This window comes from Chrysemys picta, chromosome 13 (genome assembly GCF_011386835.1).
Source record: "Chrysemys picta bellii isolate R12L10 chromosome 13, ASM1138683v2, whole genome shotgun sequence".
Taxonomy (NCBI): Eukaryota; Metazoa; Chordata; order Testudines; family Emydidae; genus Chrysemys; species Chrysemys picta.
Window position 1 is genome coordinate 51085500 of NC_088803.1, and position 15387 is coordinate 51100886.

Consider the following 15387-nt stretch of genomic DNA (forward strand, 5'->3'; position numbering starts at 1 on the left):
CTGTGCACGCTCCCCAGCTGAACGAAGACACACATTGAGAGGTACTGCCAGGTGCAATGCAGACCATCAGGGCAGTACCAGGAGTGACAATACTTCTGAGACAAAGGCTGCTGCATCACCTGCTGTATTGTTATTAGTCTGTATGTAGGCAACCTAGGAGCCCTGCTCTGCACCCCATTCTGCTAGCCACTGTGCATACAAAGAGGAAAAGACGGTCCCTGTCCCACACAGCTTGCAATCTAAACGTAGGATGAGGTATCGAGCAGAGAGAGCAGATGGGGGAAGGACAGACTGACAGGGAAATTATCCTGATTAGTACAGTAAGCAGCAGTCATGGCATGCCCATGCAATGCAACATCCTTCCTGAATGCCGGCTTTCTGGGAAAGACAGGAAAATGCAGGAGTAGAACACGCAGCTGGGGCATAGTCAACAGGCTTGCCATGGATCTGAGTTCTTGTCCCTCTCCTCTCTCCCGTTGTTAGCTTTTGTCCATGCAGAAGGTTTCCTACAACTCGGCTGAGGCTGCTTCTGGACAAGCCAGTAAGAAAAAGACCATTAGGAGGGTTAGGATGATCTTACAAAGTAGCTTGGGCAATGTTATGCAGGCATTGCTGCTACCAACAGTGGGGTTCTCCCTTCCAGACTATCCAAGCATCTCTCTCTTCTCCAGCGATGTTTCAGCCTGGCCTCTGTTCATCCCACGGCTGTTTTTTTTTCCCTCCTGGTGGTACTGAAGTCCATTAACACCCTCCCCTTTCTCTGTTTCTTGCTTCAAAACCTCTGTAGGGTCGTCCCTGTGATCACTATGGCATTTACCATACCAGCCCCACGCTAGGCAGCCTTACCAAGCCGGTGGTGTTATGGACCCAGCAGGATGTGTGCAGATGGCTAAAGAAACACTGTCCCCATAACTATCTCATCTATGTGGAGGCCTTTTCCCATCACGCTATCACAGGTACAGTAGATGCTCCCTCTCCAGCTGGTACTAATTGAAAAATGCTGACGATGAGTAAAAACTTTCGGTGGTTGTTGCATACAGGTGGTTTGGTTTATTAACATAACTAGCTGACTGTGATTCACGCTTCCCCAACACCTCTCCCTCAAGACAGCTCAGTCCTCACCTGTAGCTAACACCATACTCAGAGCTAGAGGGGAGCCTTCAGCCAAACCCCTAGATCCAAATACCATTTCAGGGGCTTGGAATCAACCCCCAGATCTGAACTCTGCACAAGACCCCTACCTCTATGAATCAAGCCAGAGTCATGCCTCTGTAGTGTAGGGTGCTGGGCCCAGCTCTGATCTGTCTGCACCCAGAGCCAAGGCCATTTAAAACCCTCGCTGACAAGCGTGGTGGAAGTAGGGCATTGCAGGGGGAATGTCTTGTGACAGGCAAAGTTGGTCTTTGGGTGCTATGAGGGCTTTGACATCCCTGATTTAAAGGGAAATCTCAGCTACCTTTCTTTCTTTAAGTAAGTTTCTCTTCCATTTCCCTGCTCAGGCAGCCATGAGGAGAGGCAGCAGCAAAAACTGCTTCACATTCCCATCCCAGAATGCCAAGACCGGCTCTAATCAGCTGAGTTTCTTCCTGGACCCTCTGCTAACCAACACCTCAGGGGAGTTCCTTAGCCACAATCTCTTTATGCTGATGGGTTCTGGGAAGGGCTGGGGGCTGTGTCAGGATGGGTGAGCCTGTAGCAATCTGTCACAGCAGTCTTTTAAAATAAACTGTAAGGCGAGATCTTATGTTCAAGTGTCTGTCTAGGCACCTGAAGGTGACTTAGTGAAAGACAGATCTTCCATTGTTGTTTGCAGTGTAGCTGTAGTCGTGTTGGTCCCAGGATATCGGAGAGATAAGGTGGGTGAGGTAATATCTTCTATTGGACCAACTTCTGTTGGAGAAAGAGACAAGCTTTCGAGCTCCACAGAGCTTTTCTTCAGGTCTGGGAAAGGTGCACATTCCATATCTGATCTCCGTCCTCATCCTCAAAGGAAACCTGCACCCCACCTTCCAAAGACGAGCCTGGGAACTTAAATTCATTACTGTGCTAGACATTAAAAATCATGGACTCAGTAAAAGACATTGGATTTATAACAATCTGTAAGGCACTAACCCTCCTTTGTCCTACAGCTGCAGAGGTGTTAGCTGCCCACTTCATCTTGAATGGTCTCTTGCAACATGTGCTAACTCCTTAAATTTAACAATCTGTCCTACTGTGACCCTCTGAGCCCTGGTCTACACTGGGGGGGGGGGGGGGGGTAGAAAATCGATCTAAGTTACGCAACTTCAGCTACATGAATAACGTAGCTGAAGTTGGCATACTTAGATCGACTTACCGTGGTGTTTTCACCGCGGTGAGTCGACTGCTGCCGCTCCCCCGTCGACTCCACCTGCGCTTCGCGCGGCGCTGGAGTACTGGGGTCAACAGGAGAGCACTCAGGGGTCGATTTATCGCGTCTAGTCTAAATGCAATAAATCGATCCCTGCTGGATCGATCGCTGCCCGCCGATCGGGCGGGTAGTGTAGACATACCCCAAGTATGTTTCCCAGACCTGAAGAATTGCTCTGTGTAAGATCAAAAGCTTGCCTTTTTAATCAACGGAAGTCGGTCCAATAAAAGCTGTGGGTTTTGTGTGAAAAGAGGAAATGGCTGAACAGAAGGCTGTCCTCTTTAGAATCCACTCACGCCAGAGAGTCTGGCTAGCTAGGTTCTCCACTGTTGTATCTGAGCACCTGGTAATCAGTCACAGACTTTTATCCCCTACACCACCCCTGAGAGGCAGGAAAATATTAATCCCATTCTATAGATGTGGGATTGAGGCTAGGTTTAATTAAATGACTGGCCCAAGAGTCAGGCTGAGTCAGGAATCGAACCTCATCTTGTGCCCTAGTTACTAAGCCATTCTTCCTATCTGCCTTGCTGCCTATTGGTCTGCTCAATGCAACAACTAGACTCATCTCATGTAATATTAATAAGGCGCCTGATGTGACCAAAAAAAATGGGAGTGACTGGAAAAGTTATTAGAAATGCAGAGACGACTGAGGATTAAATATTAAACAAATTTCCTGTTCCTCATAATATCAATTTCCTACCTCATCATTTGTTGCTGATTGCATTGCGTGCTGATAGCTGTAGGGTTAGACATGGGAACTTGTTCACCTCTTCATTCTACAGCAGCCACGGAAGAGGCGGAAAATGCCATCAAAAACCTTTAATCCAATGAGACACTGGACAGTGGGCACCCTGCACCTCAGATATGAGCAAAATGTGGAACTAAGAGCCTAAGGAACGCTTTGCAGAATGTACATAATGTGTGAATGGGACTTTTTGCTCTGTTCTCTATATTCAGATTCAGTTTACTGTAGGTTTCGGTTGAGTTCAGATGCATCTACAAGGCAAATCATGCCTAGGTGTTGTGTTAGAAATCAACAGCAGCAAAATCTCATAAACTGTTCTTGCAAGAATGTTGACCCAAACTGTCAGGAATATCATAAGATCAGCTGGAAAAAAATCTTTTGCAAACAATTTCAAAATGTCTAAGTTGTTTCTGCTTTGCAGCATTCAAAACAGACCTATTTTTTTTCATTGTCTGGGATTTTTTAAATGTTTTTTTGTTTTGTTTTTGCAAAACATTTTAATCTATTTTCATCGAGATCAGTTTTCAATACATAAAAATATTTGGATAATGCTTTTGATAAAGTGTTGTGAACATTTTTTCACAAGAAGACAAGCTTATAAAAGTCACCAGCATTTTGTGAATTTCTTTGTTTTCTAAAAGGGGCCATTTTTTTGTTTTAAGAAAAATAAATGAAGCCAGCTCTGCTGATATCCTGATATTTTGCCCATCTCAGAAGATGTAAATCTAGTGAGATCAGCAGCTATAGTAAGACTTCCACCATCTTCAGCAAAAATCTCATCAGAGCGACTGTTCTCGCAAGATTTTGCTACATCCAAACAGAAACCAGAAAATACCCGAGGCCTCTCCCAGTTCTGGATCCAACCTAGAACTGAAGCCCTAGGTGCTGGGTTAATATGTGAGGATCCACCCGCTTCTCCCTCAAACTCTGAAAGGCTTCAGATCTGAGATTCTGCTACTGTCCTATGTCCCACACACACATACTATAGACAAAGTTCTGTCCTGGAATGTGTACACATGAATCCCTTTCATTTCAATGACAGGTTTCAGAGTAGCAGCCGTGTTAGTCTGTATCCACAAAAAGAATAGGAGTACTTGTGGCACCTTAGAGACTAACAAATTTATTAGAGCATACGCTTTCGTGGACTACAGCCCACTTCTTCGGATGCATGGAATACCACTCTATATGCATCCGAAGAAGTGGGCTGTAGTCCACGAAAGCTTATGCTCTAATAAATTTGTTAGTCTCTAAGGTGCCACAAGTACTCCTGTTCTTTCATTTCAATGGATGGCTACATTCCCATTACCAAAGGAGGACTCTAATCAGCTGATGAAGGTTCTAGCCGAGCTGTCACTGGGAATAACCACAAAGGCCAGGGCTCATTAGCTTGTTACAGAAAGATAGTCAACACCAGCTTTTTCCCTGCTCCAAAAATAACAACAAAGCCAAGCAATAACCTAGATCAAGAAAGTTTCATTATAGTAAATACCTGCAGTTCTCAAGCAGTTAAAAGGTCTTTGATATTCAGCCTCATATTGCACAATCTACCTACATTATGCAGGTATTGGTATCACTGCACATCTGGCCAGGTGTTATTGCTTACATATGTATTTAATATCTAGGTACCTGATATGGCCATATAAATTACACTTTTTTTCAGGTGTTAGACTGTAGCAGAGTATCCTAAAATAGTAAATCGGGGGCTGTTTGATCTGAAGAACAAAGGGATGTTTGTAGAAGAACATCAAGAAAGACAGTAAGAGAAGCTGCAGAATTAATGTTTTAAAGTTTTCAATTAGCTAGCTGGGTGTTGGTAGTCAAAGTAGTGTCCGCTCCACGGGTGTGTCTGTCTGAGAGGAGACCCAGAAAATGAATCCAGTCCCCACAAAGCAAAGGCGATGGACTCAGTCCCGGCCTTTTTTCCCTCCCTCTCCACCTCACACAGAATCACTAGTCTGCAGCCTGCTTTGTAAGGCAGAGATGGATCATAAAATGCTTTGCTAGGAGAAGGCAGCGGGGAAGGGAGCGAGAGAGATGGGAAGCTGTATGCCTTTGTCTCATGCCCTAGAGGAATGACACGGCACTAATGTAACAGCTCACCCAAGTCCTTGCATCGGAAATAAAGGAAGTATTAGCGAATGTACTCTGGGAGACGGGGACAAAAGCTGGCTGTAAAACCCCTCTTCTGATAGCCCCTGGACTGGAGGAGAATGGCTGTGACTAAAAGCGCTGATGGAAACGTTAATGTGTTCCGATGGGTACTTCTAATTTAACTCCTCACATTGCCAGCGTACCAGAGAAGAGCGGAGCCGGGGCATTCCAAATAATATGTCCTGATGCAGGAGATGGAGCTGACAAATAGAAAGCGCCTGCCTTTAGGGAGTATGTGATCTGAGGGGCAAGCACTTGACCCAAACTTCAGGATTAGGATTAGGGCCACTTTGTGATTGACGTTGCTGGAGCCTTGCCCTTTTCAGGATTGCCAGAGGATGGTGAAGGGTGCCCAGTGACTGTTTGGTTCTGTTTGATTTAGCCCGGCCTTTAACAAGTAGGGTGAGCGACTAGATCTTTTGCTGAGACAGAAGCTGGTTCTAGCCTTGTGTGAGCGCTCGCACAGCCCTCGCAGCTGAGTTGTGGGAGAGCCCCGCGGGTTAGCCTCTAGGGCAGGCTCCCGGAACCCACAATGGAATGTTTACACTGAGTGGCGGTGCACACTGACAGTTGTGCATTCAGCAGTACACCCCCTGCTGGAAACAAGTGTGCCAACACGGCTTTATTTGCAGAAAAACACCTCCCCCCGTTCCTGATTTTACTTTCCATGACCATCTGGAATGAGCCCCAGGTACAGCCCAGGCTCCGGTACTCCTTGCATGGGACTCGGCGCAATAGAGCACTTACTGCAGGCAACAGAAGTCATTCTGACAGACCAAAACCTTGTCAGTGCAGGGCTGAGACTCTCCCCACAAAGGGAGCTGGGGAGAGTCCTCAATATACAATTCAATTGACTAACAGTCTTACCGGAGCTGCATTACGATTCAGCCTAAGAACGTGATACGGCAGCGGCAAACACTACATGTGTGCATCTCTGGTGTAATTCTCTTGTATTGTATGGTGGCTGCTGCATTGCTGTGTTAGGTGATCACTGCTGGAGGGGGCTGTATTTGTCACCATTTCCCTCCCCGTCCCTCCCTTCTTGCCTTTCTGATGAACAGAATTCAGGTGCTTATTTGTTCTGCATTATGGGGATGAATCTTCAACACGCCCCTCCCCATTAGCAGATGCAAATGCCGGGTTATGCATGTGGCTGTTTGATGTTTGCAGCTTGATCCTGTGGGCAATACTCCTGGGGCACTTTTGAAGCCTGTTTGGGTACCTGGCCCTCGCTGTGCTAGGACTCTTCCTGATGGCTGCCTTTTGGAAGCATGCACCTTTTGACCCAAGCGGTTAGCCAAAACCTCAAGGTCCTGTGCACTGTTCCAGTTAGGAGGAGAAATTGATGATGGAGTCAGGTGATTCTCTGATGCAGTCCTGTTGATTTGCATAGAATGTACAAAGTCCTGTTTCCCTAAACACAGCAGGAATCAAATAACAAGAGACGGTGTCTTTGTTCCAAGCCCCTTTTCCAGCCAGCGCTTAGCCCAAAAGCTCTCTCTCAGCTTTTCTCAGGGCCACGTTGCCAGTGCTTTTTCTGACAGCATCCTTGGTTTTTTGCTGCTTCTCACCCTGCTTCTCTGATCTTTTTCCTGTTTCTCTGAGACACCCAGACACACACAGCTCCACCAATCAATGCCCTAGCCCCTGTGTTTGCCACAACAGTTCCCAGGGAAACCCCTTGGGCCTCACACTTCCATTTTTACTCAAGCCTTGCCAGATGCCTGTTTTGGGTGGTGGCTCCTATTGTTTGAGCTATCTGGTTATAGGAAGGAGCTTAGTGGCTTTTTTACATCGATCCTGGCAGCTGATACACCCACCAGCTCCAGCAATGTTTAACCCAGCCCAGAACACCCTGCACCTGCCTATGGAAACCGGCCGGTGTTCCCAGCGCCTGGCTTTCCTTAGCACGCACCATTTCGCCGCTGATGAGAGTCGGAGTGGTGCTGCTCCGTCACTCTGAATGAGCGCTGTCCCTTCGCTTGTGTTTGGCAGGTCGGGCACTGTTGCGGCTGAACGCGGAAAAGCTGCAGCGCATGGGCATTATTCACGAGTCTCAGCGGCAGGAGGTCCTCCAGCAAGTCCTGCAACTCCAGGTGCGGGAGGAGGTCCGGAACCTACAGCTGCTCAGCCAAGGTACATGGGAGGGCGAGGAGGGGCTGTGAAGCAACAGCCATGAATCCTTTGGTGACTGCAGCGGTATGTGCCTGGCTCTGCAGTCATTGGGTAAATGCCAACGTTCTTGGGGCTGGAAAGGGGGCAGATGGCTTGGGATAGGTAATGGACTGTGGCATGTTTCGTCTGTAGGTCACTGGTTCAAATCCAGCCCGCGTCGGCTCTGCCTGAAAGTTGTTGCGTCCGATGGCTGTGTGGTGGCCTGCATGCAATCGATCTGACGATGTCAGCCCCCTGGGGATAGGTGACCTCCTCCTAAAAGCAACCCCCTTTAAATACTACATAGGATCCCATGCATGAGAACTGTGCTTTCTGCCCTGGACATTGTCACTACGGAACAGGACTCAGTTACAGGGTGGAGCTTCTGCTTTCTTGGAGATTAGCAGAGAGATCAGTCAGCACAGGCAATGCCATTGTTCCTTTCGCAGCTGTGTCTTAGACCCAAGCCACAGCCGCGGACCCTCCATGGTGCCTTAGCCTGCTGTCCCAGGATTTCTCAAGGCTCAATCCCAAAATGAGGACAGCAAGGGAATAGAGGAGGAAACTTGGAACAATACAGGACTGAATTCTCTGACGCTTTAGCGCCAGGTGCCTAATGCCATATTCCCAACCTAAGTCATAGCAAAGATGGGTCTAAGCCAAGGGCCCCTTCTGTTAGCTCTGAGGGGCAGCTGGCTCTGTGGGGTGCAGCAGGGCATTTGTGGCAGCGCTAAAGATGCAGCAAAGTTCTCTGTGCTTTGCAGTGGGCACGCTCTCTAAGGCCTGGTCTGCACTAAAAAGTTAGGGCAGCCCAGCAACGTCGCTCAGGGGTGTGTAAAATCATAGTTAAGCTGACCTAGCCCAGGGTGTAGACGGGTAGAAGAATTCTTCTGCTGATCTAGCTACTGCCTCTCAGGGAGGTGGATTACCTACTCCAACGGGAGAGCCCCTCTCTTGGCATAGGTAGTGTCTACACTCAAGCGCTATAGTGGTGCTGCTGGAGCCATTCCGCTGTAGAGTTTCAAGTGTAGACAAGCCTGTCAAGTGTAGACAAGCTTGATGTTCATCCTCTTCTCTCTTTCCTTCTTATTCCAGCTTCTTTTGGAAACGTCTCCTAGCCGAGCCGTCTGCTTGGCAGATTGTTCCAACACTGTGAACCGAGCACCTCTGGGATGGACTGTGGACCACAGATATGAAAACCTGAATCGCATGCTTGGAATATAAGAGACAGTTTCCAAACCACTCAAGGGTCTTCTCTCCCACCTTCTCTCTTTCTCTTTTATTAATATTTTCCTGTGCAGAGATAAGACATTTTCTCCAGCAGACATGGCTGACAATTAGAGGCAAACTAGGACAATGGTCACCAGGACATGTGACGTGCTCCCCTCTGGGATCCAGTCAATCACAGGGGGAAAGACCTCAAGATGAATGTGGTAGCTGGAGACAGTTCATTTTAAGAATGGAGTTGCAACCCGGTCATTCTTGGGACTAATCAAACCAATGCACCATGAAACCTCATGCGCCCCAATGACATGCTTTAACTGGGAGGGCCTCTGGGCCCAGTGCAGGCTGCAGAGGTCCCCAGACTCTACTGGTGTCAATACCTCGGAGCTTACTGGGGAAGCTTTAGTTCTCTCTTCAGACTGGGCTGTCTTCCAGTGTCCTAGGAGATAACGTTAGCAGCAGCAAATAAGATGACTGGACAAGCCAGAAAAACGAAAGGCAGAGCCAAGCCCCTGGAGATTGGCTTTGCTTTGTGAATTAAAACAAGAGCTGCGTCACTGAAGCCAGAATGCATACCCATAAAAGAGCAAATGCAGGATCCACACACTCAGTGAGGTCACTGCGGCCTCTCGGAAGCAGCACCAGGAAACGTTCATTGAGTTGTCCTTGTCCTTATTTATGGGCATATGGAGGAACCATGATTAGTTGGTTGGCTTCATCCACCTTTGGCACCACCCACCTCTGTGACTGGTTTCTGCACTGCCGATGCAGTCAGAGCTGAGGGAGAACAGGCAGTCCTCTTTGTAGAGCTCAGAAATGCTGGCCGAGAGAAACTATGCCGTGGGCAAAGGCCTCGCCCGACTGTTAGCCTACAAAACGGCAAGCTCCTAACAGTTCATGAAGCTTACGCTGGCTGCATTTATAATGCTGTGGAGCCTCTGGGGTAGGCTGGTTCAATAGGATGTGGTGGTGGGACTGGGCAGAAGACTGGCTTAAGGGCTGAGAATCAAGGGTTCTTTGGTGCAATATTCCATTGCTTTTGTGTCCTCTCGTACCCTTCATTTAGAGAACTCCTTATAAACCTTCATGTTCGTTTATATTTTTTTCACCCGGTTCATTTGCATTTCGAGCTTTCACCCAGTGTTCTGTTCTGAATTCTGATTCTCCACCGCACACAATAATCCAGGTTTGAAGCTTGAATTGCTATCCAGGAGTATCCTGGCATTGCCCTGGCTCGTGAAACGCAGGCGCCTTTCTGGCCTCTGCGACATGATTAGTACCAGCAGCACTCCTTTACCATCACATCTAGCCCCCTCCTTTTACACCCCCCCCTGAGAACGCAGGCGTTGCTTCTGGGACAGTTGGCTGGTATTTCACATTTCACAAACTGGCAGGCAGGTAAGAAACTATGAAACAAACCCTGGAATTTTTGTCTGAGGCGTCTCTCTGGTATGTCTCAGACTTTCCATTCTTTTGTAACTTTCAGTGACTTGTGCACCCAGAAAGCAGTCATCAGCCCTGGGACCAGGGCTTCTTGCTGTACACGCTCACATTTCTCAGGCCAAAACCAAAAACCAAACAAGGCTCGTCTTATCTGCCCATTGTCTTATCTAGAGCTGGGCAAACTATTTGCAGTGAACAATTTATCCTGTGAATCTAGCTGTTTTTTCTGTTAACAAAGGAACAGGCTTTGCTTGTTTGTATGGATTTGCCCGTTATTTGATATTATTCAGCAGATGGTTTTGTAAACATTTCAGGAGATGCAGCGCAGGAGCCGATAGTTGGAAGCGGAAGGTAGAAAAATTCAAACCGGAAACAAGATGAAAAATGTTAATAGCAAGGGGAATTGACTTCTGAAACAGCTTACCCAGGGCTGTGGTAAGTTCTCTGTCTCTTGGAGTATTTCAATCAGAATTGGATGCCTTTCTAAACAAGATGCTCTAGTTTAACCACAAGTTATTAAACTAGAGGGATGAAATATTGTGGTCTGTATTATGCAAGAGAGCAGACTAGATGACTGTAGTATAATAGCCTCTTCTAGTCTTCAAACGTATGAATCAGTCACAAACAATTACCTTGAGTATTCACATATCAATATCTGTGTGATTGGTCACTTAAGTCACATGGTATTCTTGCTGCATCCTGATTGGATGACTCATGGGGATCCTAGTTTTTGGTGATTAAAAAACAAAACCAAAATTTTTTGATGAAAAGAACTATCAAAATCCATGTTTTTCTGCGATTAAAATGAAAGGCTGAACTTCAGTTTCCCTAGCCACAATATATGGCGCGATCAGTTAAACACAATATTTGATTGATATATTTACAATTTTTAAGCTGACAGCCCGAGCCCTGCCCGTTCTCCTGATTATCTGAATTTCTGATTATCCGATCTGGCTCCTGTCCCAATTAGATGAGATAATCGGGGTTCCACTGTGTATCTTTTTATTTGTTCACAAAATGTAAAAAACTAAAGATTCTCTGTAAAAATGCAGATTCCGCGTTTTTCCATGGCAGACGGATTTCTAGGGTCCCTGCTCATGCGTAGCTTTCAAGCTGGTTGTGCAAACTCTCCTGATCCAAATACTAGGGAAATGACTCCTTCATAGGTGTATCCACAACGATTACTCTTTCCGTGAACATCCTTGGGAATGAAATAGGCTCGCACACATCATCCCACAAAGGGCTAAAATAAGTTGCGAGTTCCATCAAAGGAAATTCGTGGGATTTATAGATAACCCTTATGCCTCATTCACCCAGCTCTGGCCCTGTCTCTCTGGAAAGCAAATGGACTTGCACTTGAGCCCTGTTGACTCAATGCAATCAGAGTTTGCTAAGAGACTATTTGTTCTTTTAAACAGCCCAGCACAAAGTACTCAGAACGTCTGCAGCTTCAGGACCAGCCTGTTGACTCTGTAGTGATGCTGAGGGCACCTATATAGATGACATCCAGAAAAGCAGCACACTTCAGAAGTGTCGCTTGGGGGGAGATGCAGGCAGGAGGGAGGGAGTAGGGGAGTCACAACTCTCAGAGTGCCCCCAGTGATGGGCAGGCGTGGCTGTGGGCATCTCAAAAGAAAGACTTGGCCTTTTAATTTTTGGGTGTTTAAAATCCAAAACAATTCCACAGAAATGCTGCAGAAAGGAGAAGCAAGAAGCCTGTAATCTTTGCCCCTGTGGGAGCGGGGGGTTGTATGTTTGCTCAGAGTTAATAGTTCAGTACAGCTAACAACGCATGGGAAAGGAAAGGAAAGGCCGCCAGCTTGAGTGGAAGCTGCATTTCCAAAATGAATGTGTCGTGGTAAGCAGAATAGAAGCACGCAGTGCTGCACCCACTGATTAACGCGTCCGACAGTGCAGGCTGCTAGTTGGCAGGGAGCTGTCAGGGACATGATCTGCTGAGTGTCACTAAGGAGGAGAATGTGATGTATTGAAAACTGTTAAAATTATAAACAATCACTCTAAATTCTCAGGGGGCTTCCTGGTCCTGCTTGCAGGCTAGGGGGCTCTGTAGGGAAGCGTGTGATCTGGATCTTCACTCTTCAGAGCCAGTCTGCAAAGAGCCAGGCTAAAACAAGATGGGTTGAGTTGTGCCTTGCCATAGGGAGCAGCCTGCTCTGTCTCTCTCTGGTTTTGGTTCAACAGTATTTTATGTTTTTTATCTAACTTCGCTGCATGTATGTTGTGAACATGACAGAGACCGTTTAAGTGTCACTGGAAGGGAGCTGGAGACTCTCATGTTTAAGGAATTGGAAAAAGTAAACTGGGTTTTGATGTTTTAGCCCAATATGGTGCCAACACCACAGAGGTGCAGCCTGCAAGCCATCCCAGCGCTGCAGCTGGCAATATCAGGGGTGTCACAGAATTGCAGCTAGCAGCTGAGAACGTGTGCAAATACCCACCACCCGTCTGCTTCTCCTGCACTCTCCCCAGAGCAGAAGTATCATTGCAGACAATTGCATTGCAACAGCTGGGCAAATACTGCAATTTTAACTTCCGCTTGTTAAAATGTTTAAATGAATTTGCTTTGGCCGCGTGTGCCCCTTTTGTGTTTGCTCCCCGCGGATAGTCTAGCAAATGAGTTTACTGGCAGAAATGTTGGGGAATTTCAGCAAATGTTGTGGATTATTCAGAGATAGTGAGTTTCAGACTCATATTTGCACCAGAAACTTGACCTTACATTTATCCAGTCAGGGACCAGAAAAATACCATGTGACCTGTGCCCAATCCAAACCACTCAAATCACTATTACTCTCTGTTAACTGCTCAGGGCGGAGCAAGAGACAAAGAATTATTAGTGGAAATTCAGTGACTAATTCTGATTAACAGGGAAAATCACAATCTGTTCGTGGACAATTTGCAATGAGAAAAAGATGAGGACTTAATTATTTGTTATTAATTATTTGCACAGCCCTCGTAACGACTGTGATCACTTACAGAGCTGGTGCTTTGCACTCACGGAAGTCAATGATAAAGCTCCCATTGACTCACTCTGGTTTCTCTTCAGATCGTATAAATCTTTAGAGGTGCAGTATCAGGGCCTGTGAACATGGAGGTCTAGCAGTGTGGTGTTAAAATACCATATGAAGTTGTCCCCAATGAAAGATGATGACACTCCATGAAGCTATATGGCCCCTCAAAGTTGGCCAAGAGAGCTGTCTTATTTGCTAAAGTAATAACCACAGCTCACAGAAACCAAAAGAGTCAAACAGCCTTTTAAGTCCCCATTACTCCATACCCACTAGCCATCGGTCAGAAAGGGGACTAACTAGTGATGGGTCCGTTAGGAGTGAGGCATATTAATGTCCCCCAAATCCCAAGCAATGTTCAGCTTTACATCTATTTGCCAAAGAACCCCCTTTTCCCCCTGCATCTGGGGGAAAATCCATTCCTCACGATGCAATGAAGCCATGAAAAGTGGACTCCTTTGTACATTTGTAGTCATTCCATGACCGTTCACCAAACCCTCTTGCAATGTGCAGCAAGGGGCTCTCCTGCGTTAGCCAGCAGATGGATTAGACGATCCGACAGCCCCTTTCCAACCTCTAATTTCTGTGACGCTCTGCCAGGCTGTTAAAGGGCCCGAGTCTCCTCTCGCACTGGTGTAAATCATGGATAGCTCCATTGCAGCCCAATGGAAAGTGCTCAGATACTATGGTGATGGGCAGCAATATAAAACCTTCAGATAAGCTCCATGAGAGGAAAATTGGGTCCTGACCCTACCCTGCTGAACAGGTGAGCTCCCTCCAAAAAGACATGGAAGATTGCCAAGCCCTGCATCTTCCCTGAGGCCTTCAGCGCGTGAACAGTGCGATCTGTCTGTGCTCCTGCGTCAGTCACAGCACTGCTGCCCTGCGCAAGGTCAAGCGGAGGACGAAGGGTCTCGTGGAGGGAAGGGGCTTGGAAGCTGCAAGCTCTTTGGGGATATTGCCCATGCAATTTTAATTAAACCGTAGTATGTTTATGTTAATTGGTTAATTCCATTCTCCTCTTGGCTAACCCCAGCTCAAGTGCAATGGCCGGCCGGCCTGGCAGGAAATGGACTGAGGCTTGGGAATTGGGATTTTGACGGGAACTTTGGGCGGGGTGGGGGGAGGAGAGGGCTGCAGGGTTTGATTAGGATCCAGAAAGGAAGCTGTGTGGGGCCGGTTGTGTCTCTCATAGGAAAGTAGTGCCGGATCCAGGCTCTTTTTAATAATGCACAGAGCAGGATGGCTGGAGCTTCCTGCCGGTCCCAAGCTGATTCGCTTCAATTGCCTGGGTTGCTTAGTCACATTAATAGTAGCAGTTTCAACAGAATCTTTCGGGGCGGGGAGGTGGGTCGTCCCCCCTCTCTTCCCCCCACAGCCACCTGCCGCTGTCCCAGGTCATCCTCGGGGGATGGCAGCCCCGCCGGGGCAGCTGATGACCGCAATGGCGTAGAGATCCAGTACAAGGCGTTTTGGTCTCCGCAGTGGACTCGGGACCCCTGCAGCTCAGGACGGAAGATGTGAGCGTGGAAGCCAGGTGCCGCTGCGGAGTCACGGCGCCAGGCATTCAAAGCCCAGACCGGGGAGCCGGGCTCCAGCAAGGACTCGGGATGCCGGGGGTGCTCAGTGACCGTAGTAAGCGCTCTCCTGGGTCAGCTGGCTGAGAGCCCACATTCGCGGGGTCAGCTGAGACCAAGCAAGACTCCTCAGCAGGGTGCAGGTAAAATGGCCAATGAGCCGTTGGGCCAGAGGGGGTCCCCAGATGCAGGCATGGCCGGCCGCCTCTGCAGGCAGGTCTCTCTCGCCCTGCCTGTTTGGAAGAGATGGCGTGACCCCTCTGGAGCACTATACCCCCTCCCTTGCATGCCCCTCTGCAACCCCGACTGCCAGAGTCGGGGGATGGGAGCCAGGATTCCTGGGTTCTATTCCTGAGGCTGCCACCAGCTCACTGTGTGGCTGTGAGCCAGTCCCATTAACTTCTCTGCTCCCTTTTGTCCAGCTGGGCACTGGCGAGGCGCATGGTGCCACTTTGGGGTTTTAGGAGAGGTGTGCCCCATGCAGAGCATTGGGGGTGGGGTATGATCATGTTCGCACTAAGCAAAAACCAGAAACGTCAACGTACTGTACCAACAACTGCTCCAAATGTAGGGCCCAATCCTGCCCTCCGTGTGCAGCTCCGTTAACTGCACTAGGCCTGTGCATGGCTAGCTGAGAACCCATCCAACCTGGGGGTCTTACAGCGCTGCCGACCA

The 15387-nt window shown here is 48.0% G+C and overlaps 1 protein-coding gene across 2 annotated transcripts in view; it reads left to right on the plus strand.

Annotated features, from left to right (window-relative positions):
• Window positions 1-14133, plus strand: part of SAMD10 (sterile alpha motif domain containing 10) — a 39340-nt gene extending 25207 nt beyond the window's left edge. Inside the window, exons 3-6 of one of the 2 annotated variants that reach the window (XR_010592391.1) lie at window positions 788-956; window positions 7284-7424; window positions 8538-10064; window positions 10424-14133. Coding sequence is in view for 1 of the 2 variants with exons in the window: in XM_005309871.5 (XP_005309928.1) it covers window positions 788-956; window positions 7284-7424; window positions 8538-8560 (333 nt within the window). In the remaining variant the exon portion in view is untranslated. Of the gene's footprint in view, window positions 1-787; window positions 957-7283; window positions 7425-8537 lie in introns of both variants that reach the window. The other variant, XM_005309871.5, reaches the window with a different exon arrangement.
• Window positions 14134-15387: the final 1254 nt, after the last annotated feature.